The sequence below is a fragment of the Ixodes scapularis genome, unplaced genomic scaffold (assembly GCF_016920785.2).
Source record: "Ixodes scapularis isolate PalLabHiFi unplaced genomic scaffold, ASM1692078v2 PGA_scaffold5__190_contigs__length_132052651, whole genome shotgun sequence".
Taxonomy (NCBI): Eukaryota; Metazoa; Arthropoda; class Arachnida; order Ixodida; family Ixodidae; genus Ixodes; species Ixodes scapularis.
In genome coordinates this window covers 112,843,493-112,868,633 of record NW_024609880.1, presented here as the reverse complement: position 1 = coordinate 112,868,633, position 25,141 = coordinate 112,843,493, and the positions used below count along the sequence as shown (strand labels likewise).

The window sequence follows — 25,141 nt, the reverse complement described above, 5'->3', positions numbered from 1 at the left end:
GTCACGTAACCCATCGCCGTCCTCCCTTCACTACTAAAACTATCTCTCTCTCTCTTTACCTCTCCCTCATTGCTCTGAACAGTAAATGGCCGACACTTGCGATATTCTGCATGCAAGCGGGGGCTTTACATATAGTTCCTCTAGAGTAACGCATTCGTATTTCTTTTACCTTTCCAGATGGACAGTGAGACAGAATTGGCGTCTGTTATGACCGAGATGAGGGAACCCGTCCTTGGCACGCATTCCACACACACACCGCGCGGAACAACGAGTTCCAGTGTGAAAGCGTCTGGCACTCCTGTGAAGCGCTCAAAGTGCGATGACGGAAAAAAGAAAGCAGATGACTGCTCCAGCTCTGGGTGGAAAGAGCGCACGGTTGCTTTCACTAAAATTGCCAAAAGTTTTGCAACTTGAAAAAGTGGCGACGACGCTGATAATTTTGGAAGAGTAGTGGCGGGCCACATAAGAAGCCTGAACGGAACCAATTTTATTGGGTGTCAGATAGAGGTATTGGAACTCGTCAAGCGTTACCTAGACCGACAGCAAGAACAAATGTAATTCAACGAACCCTATTTAAACTAAAAAAATGTTATACCAAAATTAGCATTTCGCACTCATAAGTAAAGGAAATACTTGAAAACAAACAAATGCTTGTATCCTTTGCCTTTCGTACTTATTCTATTACGACCTGACGGCTGTTTTTGTTGGAGTGGGTGAGTGTGTTAGATTGCGAACCAATATTATAGCATGACGAAATAAAAAATAAAAAAACATTGAAGATTCTTTCAAGTTTATTTACATAAAGTTGAACAATTAGAGCATACCACAAAAAGTTTTGGTGGTCAAAGTGTCAGCACATGCATGAACGATTGTTAAGTAAAGGAAGTAGCAATATACAGCTCATGAAATGGTATCTTTGCTTCTGCACTTGTCTGAACATGCAGAAAAGGTTACATTTTGTTATTTATCCGCAGGTTAAGGCCCGCCTCTTCCCTCTGCCACGCGATGGCGCCTTCCAGAGCTCTTGCCCCGGAGCGCCCTTTGCAACTTCGTAGCCCGAAGTAGATTGTCCTTTTTCGCTGGTGGTCCTCCATCGACGCTTTAAAAAGCACAGGTGGAGCTCGAAAGTAGTTGTGCAGCACACACGCCGCCTTGATGAATGAGGTGACCCTTCCTGGTTCGGCATCGATAGTCGTGTGCAAAAACATAAACGGTTTGTCAGAATGCATTTTCTGCTACCCGTCTGGCTGGGCTTAATCTGAAATAAAAAAATAAAATAAAACGATAAGGAAAACGGTGTTTAGAAATAACACGATGTAGGCAACACATCTGTAGTTAAATATAACCTTTTCTTCGTACAAATTTGTACCAGTGTACGGCTTCATTAAGTTTGTAGACAAGGGGAAGGCGTCGTCTCCCACGATGACGGGTGGGACGCCGACCGGTCCAGGTCCTGAGATCGGCAGACCGGCTGTTCCGTTCTCGATGGCATTCCGCAGTGGTGTCGTTCTCCAAATGCCTCCATCTCCATCAGACCCAGGTGCGCCAACATCAATGTACAAAAACCTGCTGTCTGCGTCCACAAGAGCAAAAAGCATGATACTAAAGGTCTTCTTGTAATTAATATACACAGATCCAGAGTTTGGAGGTTTGATAATTGTGACATGTTTTACGTCCAGCGCTACAATACATTGCGGAAACTGCCATCTTTCGTAAAAGTTCTTCATTACCGCAAGCCACTCATCTTTCGTCCGCGGGGACACCAGATATTTTGGTCCCAGCATTTTGTAAATGGCGTCAAAAGTTTCAGCGAGGAATCCGTTGACGGCGCTGTGGCTAATGCGGAACTGCCTGCTTAGGGAATGTTGACTCTCGCCTGAAAATTCGCAAGAAAACAAGGTACACGGCTAAGTCGAGCGCAGCTCTCAAATATTCTAAAACAAGGACAAAAGTAAGAAGAATAACCACACACCTGAGGCAAGAAACCGCAGCGTCAGTTGAAGTTTGTCTTTGGTTGGGATGGCTGGACGCATTTCAGTGTCGAGTTTCTGGATGCATGATGCAATTGACGAGAGAATGTCAGCAAACTGGTTGGAGTCAACGCGCAGCAAGCGGCGGTACTCTACGGGGTCGCTCTCCAGAAGTTCTTGATAGAGTAGATCCTGTATACCGAGTTTCTTCTTGGACATCCATGTTTTAATCCATGGTTTTTTTGCGTCGATATTAGGTGCTTCCGCAACTTCCTCATCCGCCATCATGAGAGCACAAGCCACAACAACTCGTGAAGCCTTGTTGGCCTCCATGTTCGAATTTAAAACGATTTCCAGGCGTTTTCTTTCTTTTTCTTTTCGGCTCCTCTTTTCACTATGCGCAGGAATCCTCGAGCATCTTCCACAGCTATAGCTCGTGCGTACTAATCGTACAGGAAAATGAGCAAAGGTCGATCCTTGCACGAGAACCCTGAGAGGCATATAAAAAAAAAAAAAAAAAAACCGCTCGTGCAACGAAGTGTACCACGAGCACTTCCACGCAATCGGTTCCCGGGCTTGTCCGAGGACCACAGCGGACTCGAAAAAAGGCAGAATTGGATCGCTTTCAAAACCGCTATAATCATGGTCCGGCAGGTCCGCGGACATATTCTGTGACGTTCGCCCACGTGATACGCGAGATATATCAGGTCCGAGGACACGTTCTTCAGGTTCGTGGACATGTCCCTTGGTTTTGCCTGCTGTTTTCGCAAAAACAATGGTCGATTTTATACCCCGGAAAAGGTGACGTCACGCCTTTCGTAGGAACTTGTCCGCGGACAAAGTCCTGCGTGTGAATACACCTTAAGCTTCAAGAGGGCTTTTTTTTTTTTTGTTTCGCACATCATCTGCTCTGCTTGCCCGTTAGTTGCAGGATGGTATGGTGCACTAATGTGATGCCTCATGCCGGTTTTTTTTTCTTCAAAAACTTGTTTATTTTATTTGAAGCAAAATTTTGCGCGTTATTAGAGAAAAGTATTTTCGGTAGGGCAAAAGTAGGTAAAAGAGACCGTAGAACGTCAATGACGTGTTTAGACGTCGTGGCAGGCATCGTGTATACTTCCAGCCACTTAGAGCACGCATCGCCCATGACTCCGTAGATGGATACGTTTCGCCACCCACCGACTGAATAGTGGATCGTTTTCAGTTACTGTTCATGATGGCGTTAGATTCAAGGAAGACTTCGAGTCTTTCCACAAAGTTAGCCCAAGTGCCAGGACTTTTGTCGAAAGCGGCAAGTGTTCAAAACGTCGACAACGTCGGTAGCCACGTGTTGTGCTTGACACTGAACACTTATCATTCGCTGAAAACAAACTTGCTTGTTCGTCTGCCACGAGTCGTCCGATATCAGGTCATCACCGCAACACCATCTCCTGACAAAAACGCATGTCCATAGTTAGCAATCACGTGAACTTATAAATTCCCGAACGCTCATAACTTGCCGTCGCTAAACGCCGTTCATTCATAGCGTCTTCATTGCAAATAAACGTCTTCCCATTTTTTCAGAACATTCCAAGTGTTCTAGCACTTGGAATGTTCTGAGTGCACACATCTTTACATAAAAAATGTGTATGTCCCCCTGGCAAGAATTGCCATCATTGTCGCTGTCATTAGTATCTAGGAGCGCATAGCTTTACGAAACGCTGATACAAAGACGCAGCTCTTACAACTATAAGTTGTCACATGTTCAATGAGAGCAAATAATGCTTAATAACCATAAATAAAATCACTGATGCTATTATTATTTTGTTTTCTGCAATATCATCAGGCAAATGCATGTTCGAAAGGTGATGTGGAAGAAAGCGTAACCGTTGTGCATCATGTTGCCCGTTCACAAAAACGAACCTACGCAAATGGTCAATATTTGTAACAACCCGGCTCAGCAGGTATACATCGTAAGACTGATAAAATCTCTAAGTAGCGTTTTTGCCAGAAAAACGACCGTCTTATGGCGTGTTCACACTTCCGGATTTGCGGGCGGACACGTCCACCTGAAAAACCTGGATATGGGCTACGGACTGATCCAGATTTCCTGCCAGCGACGAGCCGATTTCGCCACTCGGTTCCAAAATGCCCATTCCGCCTGCGCGATTCTTCCCGCGAATCCGGAAGTGTAAACGCGCTTTTAGGATGCGGGATCCTCTTCTTTTTTTTTTTTTGTGGCATCAGTTTTTTTCTTTTCTTCCTTTGGCATGGAAACTTAATTGGTGTATCGGCCACGTAATGTCGACTCAAGTGGCATCAATTGACATCAAGTGACCTAAACACCAATTCAGTTTCCCCGTTAAGTTTAGCCCTGAATGTAGGGACGAACGAATGGACGGACAAAATTTGGCGATTAGGGGTGGCGTGAAAAAGAATTTCATGCTTAGAAAATAATCGTATCAGCAACCAGCTAGTACTTTAAGCTGGGTGTATATTTTGGTTACGTCTCTGTTTTTATGCACATATATAACAGGTGCTTACGCCGACCACAACGCTAATCTCCACGTGATTATTCCGTGTAACATATCCCAAGATCTGGGAATTCAGTATGTCCATATTTGTTTTAAAAGTCAAGGCATTCTTAACGACGCCAAAATAATAAAAAGCGGTTACTGCTTGAACGCATGAAAAAACAGGTAGTGCGCAGGCGAGCTGATGGATGTTGATCATTATGTAGAAAACCCGATACTGTGGTAAATGCAGGGAAATGGTGTCGAAGAAGAAGGACAGGGGAAAAGAACATCTCAAACTCAGCTACTGCGTTTATTTCCTCAATGTCTTATATACCCACAACCTAACCACCGACCACCGACGTCACAAGGTCAACCTTTGTTACCTATACAATCCCCTACGCAGTGTAATTTCGAAGAACGGATGTATGTTGGCAGAAGAGATTGGCTACAGCTTTGCGGAAGCATCTTTCCACCCTGACGCCTTCAAACCTCTCCACCTGACCATCTGATCATACAGCGGCGTAGACTTTCCATTTTCCCGGGGGTGGGCAGGCTGAGAAGTTCTCTGGGGAAGGGGGGGGGGGGTGCTTTTCCGCGCAATTTTTTTTACACCGGCAATTACCAGTAGTTTATCTTAGGGGGTACATTTTACAGCGTATGCTTATCGCCATGTGTCCGTCACTGCGTGCAGCGTTATTTTGTTTACATGCCACTACTAGAAGTTTGTTACATGGCTCTTAAACAGCGTCTCAGTAAGGATCGCGGCCCGGGGGAGGGGCCCTCCCAAACCTCACCAAGGGGGGGGGGGGTGGCACGAGCCCCGATGCCCCCCCCCCCCCCGTAGTCTACGCCTATGGTCGAGTCCACTCCTCACGTTACAGTCAGCTGCCAACATAAAGGGAAAAGGGTGGGGAGGGTTAGGCCATCTAAGAAGTGCTGACAGAGAAAGAGAGAGAGAACGCGTAAAAGAGGTGTGATCCTCTATTGTCTTGTGAGACCGATGGTCCCAGCGCTTTTCTCGCTCTCTATGCCCTCTTTTGCCCTGGCTCCACGAATATCGGTATGAAAGTGAGAACCGATGAACGATTGATAACCCGTAACCACCACTTTTTCTCTGACTGGTAGAGTTTTCAGTCGTGGAGTGTCCGTCGTCTTCATCGCCATCTCTTAATGACATGTTCAAAATTCAGGGCATTAGGAAGAACGGAAACCTTGAGTTTCAGAGCATACTTTGCTTGCCAAAAAAAAAACAAAAAAAACACACACTGTAACCAGCAAGAACAACAAACTCTAACCTGCGGAAACATATTTAGGTAAGCTTGGACACCTGCATTCTGCATTGGGCTATACATTGTAGCGTTAGTACTACGTTTATCTTTTCTTGTGAATACCAGGCGAAACACCCGAGTCAAAAGGGAGCTTTCGTGGATCGCGTCTTTAGCTCCGAACTTCGTAGCGGAAGTAGACGCTGCTACTGTGCTTGCACACCGCTAGCTTTGTCCGAAAAATTCCAGGGATCATTTCCGGAGGCCGCAAGCTAGCGGAGTGACGGCTGTGGTTGCAGCTTTCGGTGCCTTGTCAGCTTACAGGTGAACAGAGTGCACCTACGCTCTTTCTCTTAAATACAATATTGTATTTTTACAAGGACTATTATAATACGGCAGTATGAGAAATGGAAAGTAGTGTTGCGGAACAGTTTTGAGAAATATCAAAATTGTTTTCTTTTGTTTTTGAGTAAGTGTACGGAAAAAACTAACGTGAAAGTAATTTGTAACGTTCGAGTAAAGTAATCCGTTACTTTTCAGCGAAAGTAATTTGTAACAGTAATCCATTACATTTGAGGCTCGGTAATTTGTAATTCTAATCCATTACATTCTGGAAGGAGGAGTAGGCTGGCTGAGACTTTCTCCTCATGCGGCCCGCAGCCCGGCGAGCTCGGATTTTAGGTTACCGATCTCCCACTCCGGTTGGGGAAGGATTCAACGACCCGCTTTTGTAGCTCTGGCGGGGCCCTCCAAACACGCGAGTCTCCTCAAAGTTGGGCCTGCAACCCTCGCGAGAACTGCGATGCTCGCATGAGCGGCGTTAAATAACTTTCTGGTGCACCGATTCTTCAGCAGGCTCGGTCACCTCCCTCGCGTGCTCTCTCATGCGATCATTGAGGCAGTGTCCAGGCTGGCCAATATACTCTGCTCCACGTAAAAAGGAAATAGACTAAATTATCTCCCTTTCACAGGACAAGTAAGGCTCGTTGGATTTCTTTGTGCAGGTGGATAAGGGTTAAGGAACGCTTACCTGACGGCACATATATGTTAGCTTGAATTTGCAGCTGAACACAAACCCGACATCCAACCGCGAGGCGAACACCTAAAGCCGGTGGGCGATGTTACGCGCATACGGGATGACGGCAAAAGGTTTTCTTCTGGGTCGTCATTGCGTCTAGGAGGAAGCTTGGGGAGCTGATACCAATCTCTTTAGGGCAATAGCGAAAGCGTGAACCGCTAAGAAATATCTAAGAAATATTGAGGATAACCGGCTTTTTTTATCCTGTCGGTCTGGAGCAGAATGCTGTGCCATGCAAAATGGGGACATGGCCTAGATCGGGAAGAGGTCAGAAAAAAGTTTATAATACCTAGCGTGATGGTTTTTGAGTGGGCAATAGCGAAAGCGTGAACCGGCTTCTAAAAACGCTGCCTGAACTCCCAGGCAATTCCCCGGTGTGCAGCACTAGATTAAGGTATTGGTACTGGAGGTTACCCTCGGACGGGTTCTTTCCCTTGAAAGTAAGGCAAGAGGAGCTCGACGTGAATGCCTCTAGGATGGTCTCAGGGGCGGTGTCCTCCTGGTGAACGATGAAGTCGACGTAGCGGAAGGCCTGACATCCCGGGGCGGAGCTATCCAGCGTATCCCTGATGGACCAATCTACATAGCTGAGAAAAATCTCACTTAGCACAGGCGCCAGGAACGACCCGATGCACACACCCGCCTCTGGATGTACAGCTTTCCCTCGTATTCGTCAAGTGAAGACTTAAGGTAATGGTCAAGGAGCGTCAGGAACCTTCCAACCGAAATTACCGAAGAGTTCAGGAACCTGCACGGTGTAATTTTCGTGTCTGGCGTTGCTAACGGACTGCACGAGAAAGCCGATGTCAGGGTTATAGAACATGCCTTCTATGTCTAAGGCGAACATGCCAAGCAGGGTGGGGGATGCATGAAGAGAGACAAAAATAGGTAATCAGATCTGAGGTGTTGGTCATCCGGAGAGGTTTGAAGGAAAGGAAGATGTAGATTCTGTTATACATTTTATAAATGTTATTTTCGGAGAGTTAAATAAATATTAAACATGAACTTTTTTTTAATGATTTTCAAAATAACGTATATTTAGTTAAGTGTCCCTGTGTAAGCAATTCTTGTAAATTATTCCCACTAACCAGGACAACATTATTTCATGCAAAGATGAACTTTACATAGGGCAACACGGGCAAAGGTTGAAGACCTTAGCGTTTATATATAGGGATACATTTTTTTTTTAAAATTCAGAGCGTTATAGCAAATATGCCGTATTTGCGAATTGGTTTCTCAGAATAATTACCCTAATAGTCGGTGATTAATGCTTGTTGACAACCCTTCCTATGCCTAATTGTCAGGAAATATTTCTAGACCCATAGCCAGAACATGTTTTTTGGGGAAGCAGCATGAAATGCCAACATCGCGCGATACGCAAAACGCGCACGTGACTGAGAGGGTGCTTTCAAGTTTAGTAAGGTACGTTGTTGGGCTAGTTGGTTCATCTTAGTAAAACATATAAAATAGCGCAACAGAAACAAGGACAAGAAGTAAACAGGACAGGCTCTATTTAAACGTAGAACATAAAAAAGGGCCCACTGTAGAAGAAATATCAAGAAATATCAAATTTCAAGTTGTTTTCGCAAAGGCAATTTCGTTTTTCCAAGACAAGGATTGGTTTTATTCTTCTGGGCAAGGAGCCAGTAAAATATATCTTTTCATCAAAATCAAAAATGGTCACTGGGCATGGTTATTCGATCTTATCTCGAAACGTCTTTAGACAATGTAACATCAGGTCATGTGACATCATTTGACATCACGTGAGCTAAAGACCAAATAAGTTTCTTCGCTAAATTTAGCTGGGAATGTTCGGACGGACGGACAAGTTTTTTGGATTGGGGATAGCGTTAAAAAGCATTTCCTTGTTTTAGAATAACTACGTCAGCAACTAGCTTGTGCCTTGAACTGAGTAGATATTTTTTGTCCCGTCTATGTGTCTACGCAGACACATAAAAAAGTGCTTACAGTCATCGCAACACTAAGCTCCGGGTGATTATTCCTATTAAAATATCGCAAGGTTTGTTAATTCAGTATGTCCATGAATGCGTTAAAAAGCAAGGCATTATTAAAGACGCAAAGAATATTAAATGACGTTTACTTCTTAAGAACGACGACAGATTCAGGGGAACAAGGAAGTAAAACCTCAATTTAGAGCTCGAGTAACGCGTTCGTTTTGAACCACAGTAACGAGTAACGTGTTTATTTACTGTTTGGCCAAGTAACGATGCCTGTATTAATTTTCTCTCTTGTGATTAAAGCGTACATTTCTCCCCCTGAGCCGCTCCCAGAATTCTGTACCGCGCCCCATCAAAGAGTTCATGCCAGTTGTGTTGCGAAAGCGTTGCACTTCTGAAATATCTTGGTGTGATTCTGATGTGTTCTTCCCATATTTTATTTTATTCGGTAAATATGTGCTGTGAACCACTCCTTCTGTTTACTCCTTCAAGCTAGTCCAAGCGAAAACGTTGTTCACGTCTGCTTTTTAATTACCTTACACCAAGTGGTGTGTGTCAATCATTGGAAAATGCCTTTAGAGAGTCTATTTCTTTATAGCGAGCTTGTGGAGGTTATGACCAGATATTGTATAGTATTTTCTCATCAGCTCCTAAATAATACAGGGTGCGGCCGTAAGGACCAAGACATTTGGCGCGGCTGGCAAAATTCGAATTCGAAACGTACATACCTGAAATTGGGCACGCGAAATTAGTTTCGCAAAACTTTTTATGTCGATTGTTTTTTAAAGAACTGAAGCGCGCTATGCTAAAATATTAAAATAGAGCGAAAACGGCGGCCGCGAATTTCTTATGCGCTATACCAGATGTTTGTCGTCTGCACACTGGTTTGTGAGCTTGCTGCCAGGTGGTCATTGTTCACACAGACTCTTTGCACACGCGTCCGATTACAGCAGCCATTGCTGATATTTTCTTGTCTTACCGAATGCCAAGCTTCTGAGTGCGCTTTGACGAGCCGCCGCAAAGGTCAATGCTGGATGGAAAGAGACAGTCGGATCTAAAGTGGCAATAGGGTCTCCTGCTGCAGTAATGAATGAGCGAAGTGATCAGAGTAGGACGAAACACGACGGAATGTCGGTTATTTCGGCGCCCAGGCACAGGTGCTGCAAAGCGTCTATATTTGTTAAGAGTGTTAATTATTACAATTGTCTTGCTCATCGCCAGCCTACGCTATTGGGTTTTTGCTCGTTTGCGTTCATCAAGCAACCTCGGTGTGTGTACATAAACCAGTTGGCAGGCAAAGAAGAGGCTAGAGAGAATGCGAAATACATGGCTTCCGATGCTGCTTTATTTTGAATATTTGACTACCTCAGAATTGAGCTCTAAAGGTAGACATAAAACGCCTAAACAAAATTCGTTCGCGTGCCAAATTTTCGGCATGTGTACAATTTAAGACAAAAAACAGCTCTGCAAGACAAGGGAAAGGGGGAAATAAATTGGTGTGTGTATGTTTATACAGCCGGAAGTTAGTCTCCCTCTATGGGCATCTGGTGCTTCATCCGTAGATGAGTAATTTAGCCAGTGCTGTAGAACCGCTAGCCTGGGGTCTTTAACATGCACCACACAGTAGCGATGGACGACAGCACGCCGCGGGTACGATGCTCATCCAGACTGAAACAGGCAGGGGTGGGGATTGAGCTCAGGATCCCGGGGTTCTCCAGCGCGAACTTTCAGTTGTATACAGAAAAAAAAAAAAAAAGATCAAAACTTAGGTCTGCTTTTGTCCTCGACATGACAGCACTCGGCAACCAACATGTGAAATCGCATGGCCGTGAAGTAAAAAGTATGCATTTCTACCTAAAACGAAAGTTCTCCCTGTCGAGTGAGGACGCCGCATTGGACACGAACACTGCGTCTCATGGACGTATGTGCTCGTCAACAATCGATCCGCCAACAAATATTTGAATTCGCGTACGTGGCCAATGATTGCCGTGACGATACTTAACATCGGTTGTGAACGACAAGTTCTTTAATGTACTTAAATGGACGGTGGAAGCTTGGAGTCATTGTAACGGTGCCCTAACACTTCAGAACAGCGTGATTTCTCATTTCGTTTTTGAGTTGAGGAGGAAAGCTAAGCAGGAATAAGTTGAAAAATCACTTCATGGTCACTTTAAGCTGAAACTAGAAGCTCCACCTTGAGCGGGAGCTCACTGGCTTCCGCAGGGCTTTGGTTGCGTGTGCTGGCGCTTTCTTACTTCTGTTATACTACTTCGTTTCAGCTGAAGTCCAGAGGCAGCCAATGCTACACGCGCGAGCTCCCGGCTTTCAGCGTTCCTGCCAAGCACGCGCGCTCGTGCAGTGCAAGCGCTGTTCAGGGCCATATGCTCACGCCTGTAGCATCGGCTGTGTCTGGACTTAAACGGGTTTCACATGCAGCGAGGTGGCCCTAGAGCGGCGCGATTTCTGCCGTCGTGGCGCTCTGGACAGTCGCAGCAGCTGAGTGGCACGGTACCAACAGGTTGGAAATTTCTCGCCGCGGCAGAGCGGCAGCTTCCGCTCAGGCCACTCACAGCCCGGCGGGAAATCACGTGACAGAAGAAGAAACATTGAGGGAACGCTGACCCATAGACGGCGACGTTTTCACGTTCTTGAAGCAGACGACAAGCAGAGATAGTACGCCAGCGACTGGTTTGCGGTTTCTTTTGTCCGGCTGGTCGAGCTTCTTTGCTTCAGCAGTCGCGTCGGAACTGTTCAGGAGATTATGGAGGAGGGAGATTGCTGTCCCCTTCCTCGGAATTTGTTTTCTCAGTGAATTACGCGGCTCTTTTTTTACTTTCCCTGCCTGAGTACCAACTGCAGCGAGCGCAAGAGACGCTAATCGGAAGCGGTTTGTGCGAGCGCTAGTGAGAAAAACAAAAGAAGAAAAGGAAGAACTGAACGACATTGACGTGTCTTTTCCAACACAGATCGTAAACTAAGTGAAGGCTCGTTCAAAAGTTGAACCGAGCTCAACTCCTTACCTTACGTTACGATGAGCCTTCTGTCCTTGGTGGCCACGGTGACTCACCGTCCTAGCTCGTCGTCACCAAAACATTCGTGTCTCCAATGTCGCGTGCCAGGCTATCTCCTTGAATAGGTAGCCACACTTAATACGAAGCACAGATTTCCCGGTGACTTTTCGTAACGTAACGTAAGAAAACCGGGCAGTGTGAACGAGCCTTAACGCTCGTTCACACAGACCCGTTTTCTTACGTTACGTTACGAAAGGTCACCGGGAAGCCTGTGCTCCGTATTAAGCGTGGCTACCAATTCAAGGAGAGAGCCTGGCACGCGACATTGAAGACACGAATGTTTCGGTGACCTAGACGTAACGTAAGAAAACGGTGCTGTGTGAAAAGTTGAACCGAGCTCAACTTTTTCAAAATGTATCACCCACAGCTCAATGAAATGCTTCTGAGTGAAGTCTCGAAGCGTCCGGTTCTCTGGGACGCAGAGCTCAAAGAATTTAGGAACAATGGGACCAAAGAGAAACTCTGAAAAGAGGAGACTGAGGACGTGAAAATGATCGACAAGACCGGTATGAAACCACTGCACTTCTCTAGGAGGTTCGGGTTGGCCATATTTGTTGGAGTTTTTACATTTCGAGGAAAGGGGCTTCCCGTTACGCTGCCGAGGATAATCCGAAGTTTTATCCTCCGCGACAACAAAGTTGAAAAATAACTAAATAAGATTAGGATGTGTTTAGTATTTTAAACGCATTTTTGTTTTTATTAAGGGCAATTTAAAGGGGAAACTGAAAAGTAAGACATTGAAATTGTTCTTAGAAACCGCTGTAACCGACTCTGCGCATCTGTTTGCTGCATCCAATATTGGCCATCGGAACGTCAGAAAACGTTGATGCGAAATGAAACCTCGCAATCCGTGCCGCGAGTGGATGCAATTTCGGCCGCGGAATTACTGCATGTGAAACCTGCTTTAAAGCGGCGATGCAACTATTTTTGTACATTGCGCAAATATCGCTCAGAACGGATCCGTGACGTTAATGACCTACGAAACAGGCGTTGGTTTTTCACCCCACGCAATAGAAGTCCAAGAAAAAAAATTAACGAAAAACAAGCAGCGTTTATCCCCTCAACTTGCAACCAGAACAAGCAGCCACGTGATCTGGAGCCGATTATATGCCGCCAATGTTGATCATAGCCACGCGCTGGGGTTGGCAAAGCACAGGACACGCGCTGAGTTCAAGACATTGTTATGGTTCGGCTATTGTCGTTGTTGCAGCGATTGGACACGGCCCGCTAACCGAATGCTTCTCGAGCTGGTAAGAAGAAGCCAACCGGGCGTAAGACGTGTCTTTTCGATCGTCCAAAAGCCAGCCGGACCAGTGGCACAGACCATGTCTTCGATCGACATGGTGCTCAGGCTGCTCAGTTACAAGCTGGACCGCAGGCTGAAAGACTCCAAGGCCCGCTTTCGTAAAGACCGCCGCTCGGCCAACACCGGCGCCAACCCCTGGAGCCCGCCCGCGGGGCTGATGGATTCCCTGCGTCGCCGGTAATTCGGCCGGCTACTATGCAAGTCGGACACGCGAGGAGCCCACTCCAGGTGTTCGAGACCGGCCTGCTAGAAGTAAGGAGCCAATGACAGCACCGCGAAGACCACAACCGCGAAGAATGCTAATAGGCCTAACGCACATATCCTAATCATAAGCACTCTCATCTTGTATATTACATCATCACATAATCCCCTTCACTAGACGCGGCACCGCGGGCCTCCTTGGTACGGGCTGTTGCCTTTCTGCGGTGCCGCGGCTCTCCTGAGCAAATAAAGATTATTATTATTATTATTATTATTATTATCACGAGCCCAGACCGAGTGCTCACGCAATGCTCGGGTCCAATCTATGAACCGCATTCAAATATCGTCATTGGGGTGTACTGCGATCCCCACGTTACGTCATCAAATTTTGCAAAAAAGAGATTGAATGAAAATGATCGCTTTCGTCCTTGAAATTACACCGGTGCCAGTAAGCTCGTGTAAAGCGAAAAAACATTCCAATTAAATATCGTTGCACCGCTCCTTTAAAGGAGCGGTGCAACGATATTTAATTGGAATGTTTTTCACTTGACACGAGCTTACTGGCACACCTGGGACTCAAGGATACTCACACGCAACGCCACTCGCCAAGAAACTCCTTTGTTGCGGTGTAATTTCAAGAACAAAAGCGATCATTTTCATTCAATCTCTCCTTTGGAAAATTTAATGACGTAACGTGGGGATCGCAGTACACCCAAGTGACGACATTTGAATGCGGTTCATAGATTGGACCCGAGCTTTGCGTGGGCACTCGACTTGGGCTCGTGATAATTGCTAGCTCGCGAAGCAATCGTGTAGTGACCCTTGTCCAATCGCTGCAACAAGGACAACAGCCGAGCCATAACAATGTCCGTAACTCAGCGCGTGTCCTGCGCTTTGCCAACCCCAGCGCGTGGCTATGATCAACACTGGCGGCATATAATCGGCTCCAGATTACGTGACCGCTTGTTCTGGCTGCGAGTTGAGGGGGTGAACGCTGCTCGTTTTTCTTTAATTTTTTTCTGGGACTTCTATTGCGTGGGGTGAAAAACGAACGCGTGTTTCATAGGTCATTAACGTTAGGGTTCCGTTTTAAACGGTTTTTGCGCAAAGTACAAAAATTGTTGCATCGCTCCTTTAAGCTGAGCGAAGGAGCGGTGCAAGGGCAGAAACCTCGCGCTGCATGCGGAGCAGCAAGTGTCAGCTTAAGGGTGAACAGAGCGTATATTATTTACTAGAAGAAAACGAAGACAAAACACAAAATCCTTCACACGTGGCAACGTTGCAAGTGTGTTCGGCACACAGCCCGGCCAATGATAGCAGGGTCGCCAAACTCAACAAACACTAAGATCCTTTGTGTTATTACATAGGGGTGGGAGAAGCTGGCAGATCGCCTCGATGTTTTTGTTTTTTTTTATCATTTTTGTTTTCTCACAAACCGGCAGCTCCGATTATTATCGTGGCGTTTTCTAGTGAAGGGGCGAAAACGCCCTACCACTCCCAGGGCGCTGAACAAGCGCGCAGAAACGACCGTGGCTCAAACGTGTGACGTCACGACAAGGATTCTCAGCTGCGACGAACATGCTTCATGGTCTCTAAAAAGCACGGCGATGACTTGGCATAACAGCATTCTAAAATCAACACCGTCGAAATTGAGAGTCTGATATTGTTATTTCCACCGATAAAGCATAATTTAGTAAAAACACTTCTACTGTTTCTTTTATTTCTCTCGGGCGTTTGGATACGATAAAAGTGTAAAGCCTGCGCAGAACCCAGGGATCCTGGGTTCAATCCCCACCTCTGCTCGTTTCGATCTGGATGAGCATCGTACCGGCGTGCGGTCGTGTATCACTAGACAGTTTTAGTATAGCGTTGCTGGCTCTTGCGTACGCAATACGCAATAGTATAGCGTACGCTAAAAATGACCTGCTCGGACCGAATTTAGTTGTGCGTTACGTTTTCGAGGGAACACCGCGCGTGATCTTGGTTAAATTTGCTAGAGCCGTAGAATTCCGCGTGCTTATGTCGCAACCATACTCCTGGAGAGAAATATTGAAAAAGAAAAAGTGTCCAATCATTTTATTTCAGATGAAACCAAGCCACAGCTGTCTCGTCAAGCGCGCTTTTCTGCGGGGTACAGAGGCTACGAGTACGAGTGCGTAGCCAAATTCGATCACGGAGCCTCCGTCAGTCGTCCCGTGGAAACGGCACCTTTTATCAATGCTATCGCGGAATGAAATTCATGACCCTGATGTCAAGTGCATAGCGAGAACTTCGGCGATTTCTTTGAGAGTCGTTCGTCCGTCGGCGATGAACTGTGGGAATAGGCTTAGCGTTTAGCAGATCGCAGCGTCGACGCACACTGCGAGCGGCGAACATTTCCACTGTGCACTCCTTCAGCTGCAGGGCGATCTGATTCGACCGCGGTAGGTCCCAGAAAGAATCCCCGAGCTGAACACCACGTAATTTCACGTAACACAGAACTTCGAAAACACCACGTCACCCTTGCTGCGCCAGTCGAGGCAACCGCCATCTTGAAACTGGCGCTCTCGTTGGGTCCGAGATCTCTCGAGAGCGTCGCGCAAGGCCCGCTAGCCAGCAACGCAAAATCCCCAGCGTTGCGTGCGTACGCAATACGCTAGCCCTTCTATTGCGTTCTGCGCATGCGCACACACGACCCGCAATCTCCTTGCGTACGCAAAGCTATAGCGTACGATCCACTAAAACTGTCTACTACTGCGTGGTGCACGTTAAAGACCCCAGGCTAGCTGTTGTACCGCACTGGCTAAATTGCTCATCTACCGTGGGTAACAATGTCGCAATGTTCTGGCAGACTAAGCTCCTGCTGTATAAACAACTAACGACTAATTTGTTTTGTTTTTTGTAAAGCCTGTTTCACATGGAGCGACGGTTGCGAAAAAAATCGGTGCGACAGCCGACGCAGCGAGTGCGATCGCAATGTTTGGTTTCGCATGCTCCAACGACCTCGCGATTTCTGTCGGCGCGGCCGGATGTTCGGACACGGACGCGGAGCGCTTGACTTTGCCTAAAATACAACAAAAACGTTTTAATGAACACAGATGTTTTACGAATACAATCTGTAACTAGAAATGTTTAATAAGCACGAAACCAATAGTTTTAAGGTGTCTAAATTTATTTTCAAATACGCAACTATCGCGAATGAAAGCTGGTGGAATGAACGACTGGTTGACGATGAAGTGATCGCACCGACTTAGCGAAAAATTACCAGCTTGGTGGAAAGCAGTCGCAGATCTGCTGCGACAGTGCGACTGCGATTTTACTCGCACATTTACTAGAAATCGCACCGATTTCGGACGAGAATCGCAGTATGTGAAACAGCCTTAACCCGACGTGGCTTGGTCAGAACCAGCCAAGTAGCATTGTCCGCTTTCCGGCAGCTTTCGCCTACAGGCAGTTGTTCCCCCGTCGGCGGAATTCAATCGTTTTACTTAATTATTTTTTTATATGTAGTGACTTTCCGCCTCTAATGCAAGGAACACATGAGCGACAAAAACGGGCGCCGCGCGGCAATTTCCGTGGCAACTTGCGCACATGCTGTGACATGGCGGCTTGGCATAGGTCGACATCAGAGTGTCCTGGGCTGTTGCTATGGGAATCGGCGCGCGGTGCCCGTTTTTGTCGCTCATGTGTTCCCTGTTTTAGGCCACCGAGAACGTCGGTGTGGTCGGCTCACCGAGATTAGCGAAACAGGGATTCATTCTGCTTTCATCAACGGAAATGAGAGTAACGTCAGGTTGTCAATATTACAACAACACGAAAGAATAAACAGACAACGGACGAGAAACACAAACGAGCACATTTTCTTAATTCACAACAGCAGTTTATTTGAACGTCGTCTGTCCGCGGGTATCCACGCTTGTAGCTAAAGCTGGAAGATAGGGATGTGTGTGTGTGCGTGCGCGTGCGTGCGTGCGTGCGTGCGTATTTGTGTGTGTGTGTGTGTGTGGGTGGGTGGGTGGGTGGGTGTGTTTGGGGGGGGGGGGGTTGAGGCACCGGAAAGAAAGGAAAAGGATGGCCGGGACTTTCCCCTTACCCGTCCCGCAGTCACGCGAGCTCGGTTTTTAGGTAACCTACATATCCCACTCCGGATGGCTAAGGACTAAGCGACCCACTCCCGTAGCTCTGATGGTGCCCTCCCAACACGCCGTCTCCTCAAGCCTTGGCTTGCAACCCCCCCCCCCCCCCTTCCCCCCTACAGTGGATCTTCTGGGATGGGAGGTGAGGCACAGTGCCAGGACCTTCTTCCTGGCCGACTTGAGGAGCCGAGATGACTAGCTTCCATCGTACGCAATCAAACTTGTCACCCTTGATTAGACCACGAACCATCGAATTTGTAGTTCACAACTGATAATCCTGACTCTGGCGTCAAGCGTAGGAACTACAAAAGTATTTCACTGAACGCGCCTGCATACTACGTGCCCTAGCACGAGCCTCTCGCTTGAAAGTCTGTCATGGCCACACGTGAGTTTATGAAACGCTAACTATTATAATTCCATTACCCCCAGAACTTTTATTTTTAAAATAGCACGCTGCTCTGTTCCTCGCCATCGCTTATTTGGAAAGCCTCTAAACAGGGGCGTCGAATGAGAAAGGGGGGGAGGGGGCCCATCAGTGGCGTCGAAGGAGGGTGGGGAGGCGATCACGCCAGCCCCAGAGCATATCCTCCTATATCCCAGACATTTCAGGGCGGTATAATAACAAATTCGGGGTAGGAATCTCCCCCTCCTTCACTAGCATCACCCCCCCCCCCCCTTATTCTTTCTCTTTCTCTCTTCTGAAAGGAAGATTTTGGCCTCAAATAACTTCTTCAGAAAGTTGTGAAACGTTTTGTCGTCACCAATAACTTCTACAAACGACGATCTTGCAACGAGAAAGTTCACTGTATTCACCGCCTGCCTTTGGACAATCGAGACAGCATTAGAGAGTTTTAGAATAGGGGGCCCCAACGCTTTGGGGAACCCAACGCTTTGGGGTACCCAACGCACCGACGCCTCACGCAGCCTGCTTATAGAATAGGGTTTGTAACGACGCAACGCAGCACGCTCGCCTTTTTCGCATGCAGCGCCATTGTGGACAACGAACGAACTTCTTGACAGTAAAAAATAATTAAAACGCAAAACATTAATTTGCGCTGAAACGACACTTTATCGAGGCTTGCGGTTCAAATCATAGGGAGGGAAACACCAGTTGGAACGGCACAGCAAGACCCATCTGCCAACCATCTCTGAATCAGAATTTACTTCTCTGGTCACAAGAGAGTGCACGCCCTCAAATACCAGGCTATCATCTGCGCCAATAGAATTATCTGCGAACTCGACGGCCCATTCCCCGTTCACAGGCACGACGCTGGTTGGTGTAGCTTGCTTTTAGCCCATCCTGTAGCTGATGCAGCACGACAGTTATAGAGAGTTTTATAATAGAGGGTCCCAAAGCTTTGGGGCCCCAAAGAAAAAGGGGCCCATCACTGCGCATGCGCAGAACCCAAACTCCGTTTGGTGTTTTGGGTTGGCGTGTGCCCCCAACGTGAAATTCAACCAATAGCGTGGGGCCCCCAATTGCTTGGGGCCGGGTTCGGTCAGCAAACATGGCGGCGCCCTTTCCGCTCGCTTCGGAGCAAATTCGTCATGGTCGCTGCAGTATTAGCCAATTTCATTGCCAATGAATAGTGCAGCCGGCTTTCGCTTTGGTTTATCTCGCTCAAGTCACAAAGAATGAGCGGTGGGCTCGCCCGGTTTTCAAGATCGTACCTAATTCTGGCCGTTCCTAAGCCTAAACATGCGTCGTAACTGTTGACATCGTAACGTATTGCTACTGCGTGGCTAAAAACTCGGTCACACAAACCCCTCTTTCTTTTTCTTTTTTTTTCTTTTTTTTACGTTACGTTACGAGAAGTCACCGGGAAATATGTGCTTCGTATTAAAGGGAAGATGGGGCACTTCTACATTTGAGAAAAAACGCTTGAAATGCGTTCATTTGGCCTTTAGAATAACAGATATCAAAATTATATTTCAATGCGACGCGCCGGAGAGCCACAAGAGCAATTTCAAAATAGGGCTGAAGCCCCGCCCTTCTAGCCTTGGGCAGCCAAAAGAGCCGTCGATGACGTCACGGACAGCGACTGTCTTTCGCGTTTTTCTCGCGTTTAACAATACTTACGCAGCAAATGGTTTGGGTATTCGGGTTCACGGGGTAAAAATACACTAGAATTCACTTCTAACTCATTTTTTCCAAGAAGCTCCGTAGCTTCCCTTTAAACTCTGCCAGCAGCAGGTCAACCCGGTCGCGGATGGCCCGCGTGGAGTAATTCTTCCGATTGCTTCGGAGACGGAAACCCTTTCGGCAATTGAAGTCCATCTCTTGGAATCCTCGAATGGGTTAGTGGCGTACACTTCGCGTAGCACATGAATGTCATCGTCGATCGAGAAGCGAACGTGCGCGGGAGCCTTCTCTTCCGCCATTTTCTTCTGGCCTTGGATCGGCCTCGACTCGTTCGGCCATCCCGCTTCAGGTGCAGCCGAAACAATCCAATGCGTAGCGCTCTAATTTGACGCTTGTTCTCGTAGTAGCATAGAGAGTTGAGCTAGCTGGTACTTCAGACATACCTAAAACAGCGCACAAGCACAGTAGGAGGATAACAAAACACAGGAAGGGGCGCTGACTCCCAACTTATGTATTGTGAAAGAAAGAAAAAGAGGAACCTTCAGATATGAAGCCCAAGTTGTTCAGTTCAGTTCAGAAAGCGTTTATTGGCCTTTGGGGGAGGGAGAATGGGGCTGAGATCGGTGGCTTACAAGCCTGGATCTATGGCCAAGGGAAGGGGTTGAGGGGGGTTATAGATAGGCGGTGAGCCCCGCATCGTGGATGAAATCCACGAGCGTGGTCATAACTGCCCGACGTTTGTCGGGAGGGCCCTGAGGATGGACCCATTCCTCCATGCTGGATACGTCTGGTGGTATGTGTTTTCGGCGAATCTCTTCCAGCTCCGGACAGTCCCAGAGTAAGTGGCTTTGGTCGGCAAGAAGGCTGGGGTCTTGACAGAAGCTGCAATGGGGTGATGTAGGTGGCTTGGTCCAATGCGTCCTGCGTGCCGGTGTGCATGTGGTGTTTGTGATTATCCTCCGGAGCAGCACCGTTGATCCCCTGCCCATTCCGCTCGGGAGCGGATTTACGCAGGGGGTCAGGGCTGCCCTCAGGGTCTGTCTTGAGGATTCTTTAACGAGCTGTTTTGCCTCCTCAGGGTCGTAGTCTGGGTCTTCGCCATCGTCGTTAACCTCAGGCGGGGGCGAGTACCCGTGTTCTTGTAGGTGACTTGGCACACTACTCGGCTCGCGGGGGGAATCCAGATGCGCGCGGGCCATGCAGTGAGCTTGTACGTTGTCCTGAATGTCTGCGTGGGCAGGTATCCAGGACACTTTGATGGTTGTACCGGCTGCAATTAAGTCGGAGGTCATCCTTCGGATTGCCTTAACTCGCTTGTTCGGGGAGTGGCGAGAGCGACATTCTATTAATGCAGCCGAAGAGTCAGTGAAAATCTGTAGGTGTGTCGGTCGGATTTCCTTCTCGATGACGGTGCGCAGTGCCAGTTGGATAGCTCCAAGTTCTCCGCCCTTGACCGATGTGCCGCCGGGCAATGTTTCGGCCATGGTGATTCCTAGGCGGGGAATCACAACCGCAGCGGACCAAATCGGTTTAGGGAAGGAGACGAAGGCCGCATCAGTGTATACTGCGAGCTTCTCATTGGTGTCCGTCCACTCTTGGACGAGTTTGCAGTGCTGTCGCACTTGGCAAGCTTGCTTGCCAGGGCGACTGGGCCCGGCTCCCCTTGGTACTGGTCGATCGTCAACGAGGCACACATCGTCGCTCCATGGGGGGTCAACCTCCGGGAGAGGGGGAAGGTCTCTGATATCTGAGCCGATCATCTCTAGGATTTGTCGTCCGGAGGCTGAGTGTTGGAGTCGCTCTAGATGAGCTCGTGCTCTCTCCTCTACGGTTTCTCGAGCCGTGTTGAGCTTCGCGTGTGCCTTGAGCTTGTCTAGCGGTGTATATCGGGGGAGGCCAGTGACAATTCGAGCTGCGTTGTTGGTAAGGATTTCCAGTTTCTTCCATTGTGTGTTGGTAAGTCGGTAGTGGGGGGCACCGTAGCAGATGCGGGAGACGATGAGGGTTTTCACCATGCGGCGGGCAACTTCCTCGTCAGCGCCTCCTCTGGTGCCGCTGATCCTTCTAATGACGTTTAGTGCTGCCTGGCACTGTTGGGTGACCATTGTTAGCCAAGCCTTTGCGGTGCCATCCTCGTGGAATTGGAGTCCTAGGATGCGTACCTCAGGTGCTGATCTGATCGGTTGGCCCGCGAGAGTCAAGTGAAGGGTTGAGCTGATGTTCGCGTCCCTTTCCCGTCTGGGGGCTATGACTACGTAGGTTGGCTTATCCGGCGAGGCGGTTAAGCTTACGCTTTGGAGGTGACCTGTCACGACGTCGATCCCCCGTTGAAGGATGCGCTGTTGTTGCGGAACGTCGCCGCGCACTGTCCAGAGGGAAACGTCGTCCGCATAGATGGTGAAGTGGAGGTTGGATACCTGTTGCAGTCGACCGGGGAGACGCGCCATGGCCAAATTGAAGAGGAGTGGGGACAGAACTGACCCTTGTGGAACTCCTACTTTGTTCGGTTTTGGCGCTGCCAAGGTGTTTGCCGATCCGGACCGCGAAGGTGCGAGTCTCGAGGAAAGACTTGATGAAATTTAGGGCGCGGCCTTCAATGCCGAGGGCGCGCGCTTCTTGGACAATTGCCCAGTGCGGGACGCTGTCGAAGGCTTTTTTGACATCGATCGCGACGACTGTTCTGATTTTAAATTTCTGTGGAATGGGCTTTGGAATAAGATCTTTGGAGAGTAGGATAAGGCTTTCCTGCGTGCCCAGGCCAGTTCTGAACCCTGTCTGCGTCGGATGAAAGGCTTTCGTCCGCTCCAGATACCAGGAGAGGCGGCCGAGTAGCATTCTCTCCACCAGCTTGCAGACGCAGGAGGTGAGAGAGATTGGACGGAAGGTGGCTAAGGTGGTCGGCTTCTTGCCGGGCTTAGGAATTGGAATAACAGTGGAGAGTTTCACTGGTCTGGAATGTTGCTAGTGCGCCACACTTCGTTAATGTCTTCAAGAAGCCGAGTTTTTGTGGCTTCGGGAAGGTTTCGGAGCATGGCGGTGGTTATTCCGTCCGGACATGGAGCGCCGTTTGGTTTCCCGTGGTGCAGAGCGTCCTCCATTTCTCCTCTGATGAAAGGTTGGTTCATGGGGTCTTTCTCGTTGATCTTGACCCTTTCGTATGGGTCCCCCACAGCTGGTGGGGTGCTGGTCGCCGCTGGCTGGGGGAAGAGCGTGTCTCCAGCCTCTTGCGCCAGCGTTTCAACCAGGGATGGGCAGTATTTCAAATACAAGTATTTGAAATACGTATTTCAAATACTTTGTGTATTTTGCATTTGTATTTAATTACAAATCGGGTAATGTATTTGACGTGTGTATTTAAATACTAAAACGCGGGTATTTGAAATACAATTGTAATTAAATACAATTTTGTGCGCGAAAATACATTTCTCAAATTCATTGTTACGACTCGTTTTGCTCATCCTAAGACGTGTCCTAAGCTGCTCTGTCTTCATCTCAACGTCAACGGCAACAACAAACCAAGAAACTCTTTATCTTTTCATACACCAGTCCTGTTTCTCGTCTCGCTCGCAGCTCACCGCGGGCGCCCGGGCACGGCGGGCAAGCATAGCCATAGTTGAGACGTTGAAACCACAGTGGTTGAAACTGTTGAAACTGCCAGCCTGCTGCTGCTGCACGCCTGCCCGGGACCCCGACCTGAGGGCGCCGTCTGTGCACTGTCAGGGAGATCGGAATCGAACGCCTCGTGCAAAAGGGATCCGGAGACGAGCCATCCTTGCAGAAACAGACTCCTTGCTCCCTCCCCCTCTCCCCCCTTCCCCCCCTCCCGCTCTTTTTTCTACACACACACACGCGCGCGCGCGCACAGAGCCGATAGAGCACACGAAAAGCAAATAGCACAATACAACGTTCTCGATGACCGAAGCCATGGAGGCTAGGGGCTTGGAAGTCCAGGGTGTCTAGAAATGGTGAGGGGGCTTTTTTCTTTTCTTTATTTGTTGATTTTGCAAAGGACTTCCACGTTTTCTGACATGCAACAGTGTTAGTGCTAGTGCCTCCTGCCACGAGATTCGTTCGGATGAGTGGGGCGCTTGTCACAGTGCACGCTTTTCTTCGCGGGAGCTCGACGGAAGGGTAAGTTTTCAGAGCGGCGCTAAGTGGTTGATGGCGCTTAGTGGTTGGTTTCCTATTCGCAAATCCAAAGAAGTCGCCGCTATCTAGTGGTCGATACATGACGCGTTGAAACGAAGAGCTCGCGGCGATTGGAATGCGCAGCGAAAGCTGGCGCAGCCTAGGGAACGAAACTTGAAACAGAGGAGCGAGTTTAAAAGAGCACATAGTTGGGGTTGCGAATATTCTAACTCGTGAATTCATTGCTTTTTCGAAGTGTAGACATTTCGCAAAGATTCGTACAGCTGGAACGCGTGGCCTTCTTAGAAACCCAAGTCCTAGTAGTTACCCCTTCCCTCTGACAGGTTGCCGGCCTCTACGCCTCAGTAAGATACGCCGCAGTAAAAAAAATGTTCCCGTACTGACCGTTTGCACGATTGCGGATTGGCTGCTGATAACTTCGAAACGACTTTTTGGTTTGTGTTTAATTTCATTTAGTTTTATTTCCGCAATCTTAATATCTTGTGAGCAAAATTGATGTATGTGAGCCAAACTGATGTGCTGTCGTGAAAGTACTTAACAACATCACGCAAGCCTGCGTTTTTTTTTGTTTTTTTTTTCTTTCTTTCTCTTTCTTCTTCGAGGAGCGCTTGCTTGGTGAGTTGCTAAAGAACTAGAGCTGGTGTGACGGCCAGTCCATGTGGACCGCACGGGGGGGCAGCCCGTCGACGCAAGTGAAATGCCGTTATCATCTCCCTGGTTGACAGCGTGGTTTGGGTGAAAAGACAGAGCTGATTTCGCAAAAAAAGAAGAAGAAGAGAAAAAAAAAGAGGTTGCTGATTAATACATTGCTTCTTTTGACAGCGTTTCGCGGCGTCCGTCTATAGATTTCGTTTTTGTTTTTCTTTTTAGTCAACCCGCGCTATTCGCCTCGAGGTCCAGTTTCTAAAGCGGGGACATGTGCTTTTGTTTATACATGGTTTCCTATGGGCATTCTCTCGTGAACGCAGAGCAGATGACCACAACCGTCCCCGCTTTCAACGTGAACCACAAGCAACGCTAGAGACGCGAGATCTTGGCTTGAGACGCTGCGTTTAGCTAGACGCTAAATTAGCGCCTTTTTGAGCTTCGACCACGCGTCTGTAGCCTTCACTGTGCTCCAATTGAGTGCAAATTGAGGCACCGTGCGCGTGACGGTTCGATCTTGAGGCGAATACTGCGTTTTGGTCGGAGCGCAGCGGAACTACGCGCCATCCCACCCAATCCAGCGTTGAGAGCGCGTGAAGAGGCCTTGAGCTCCGCGTGTCGCTCGTCCCAACCGTAAGGTCACGTGATACTCTGCCGGCGCTGGGTTGGCTGGGATGGCCCGCAGGGTTCGATGCGCTCTGACTGAACGTGAAACAAAGTCGACCCCGCGGGGGAGGCACTCACTTGATCGAATGACGTTTTAGCGAACGCCCACGTTTCACCGAATGACACTTTAGCGAACAGT

General features: G+C 48.2%; 1 protein-coding gene across 1 annotated transcript; it reads right to left on the bottom strand.

Annotated features, from left to right (window-relative positions):
* Positions 1 to 1,253: 1,253 nt before the first annotated feature.
* Positions 1,254 to 23,153, bottom strand: LOC120843290. The gene is made up of 4 exons (XM_040214608.1): positions 23,084 to 23,153; positions 20,655 to 21,907; positions 1,973 to 2,048; positions 1,254 to 1,876 (listed from the first exon to the last, which is right to left on the bottom strand). The coding sequence occupies exons 1-4, from the start codon at positions 23,151 to 23,153 to the stop codon at positions 1,254 to 1,256; spliced, it is 2,022 nt and encodes a 673-aa protein (XP_040070542.1).
* Between the last annotated feature and the right edge of the window lie 1,988 nt (positions 23,154 to 25,141).

Coding starts and splice junctions, on each gene's coding strand:
- LOC120843290 (XM_040214608.1), bottom strand. CDS start 23,153: ATGGCTATGCTTGCCCGCCGTGCCCGGGCGCCCGCGGTGAGCTGCGAG. Junction 21,908..23,083: donor AGACGAGAAACAGGACTGGT/GTATGAAAAGAT, acceptor CCCTCTGGACAG/TGCGCGGCGACGTTCCGCAA. Junction 2,049..20,654: donor GGTACTCGCCCCCGCCTGAG/GTTAACGACGAT, acceptor TCATGCATCCAG/AAACTCGACACTGAAATGCG.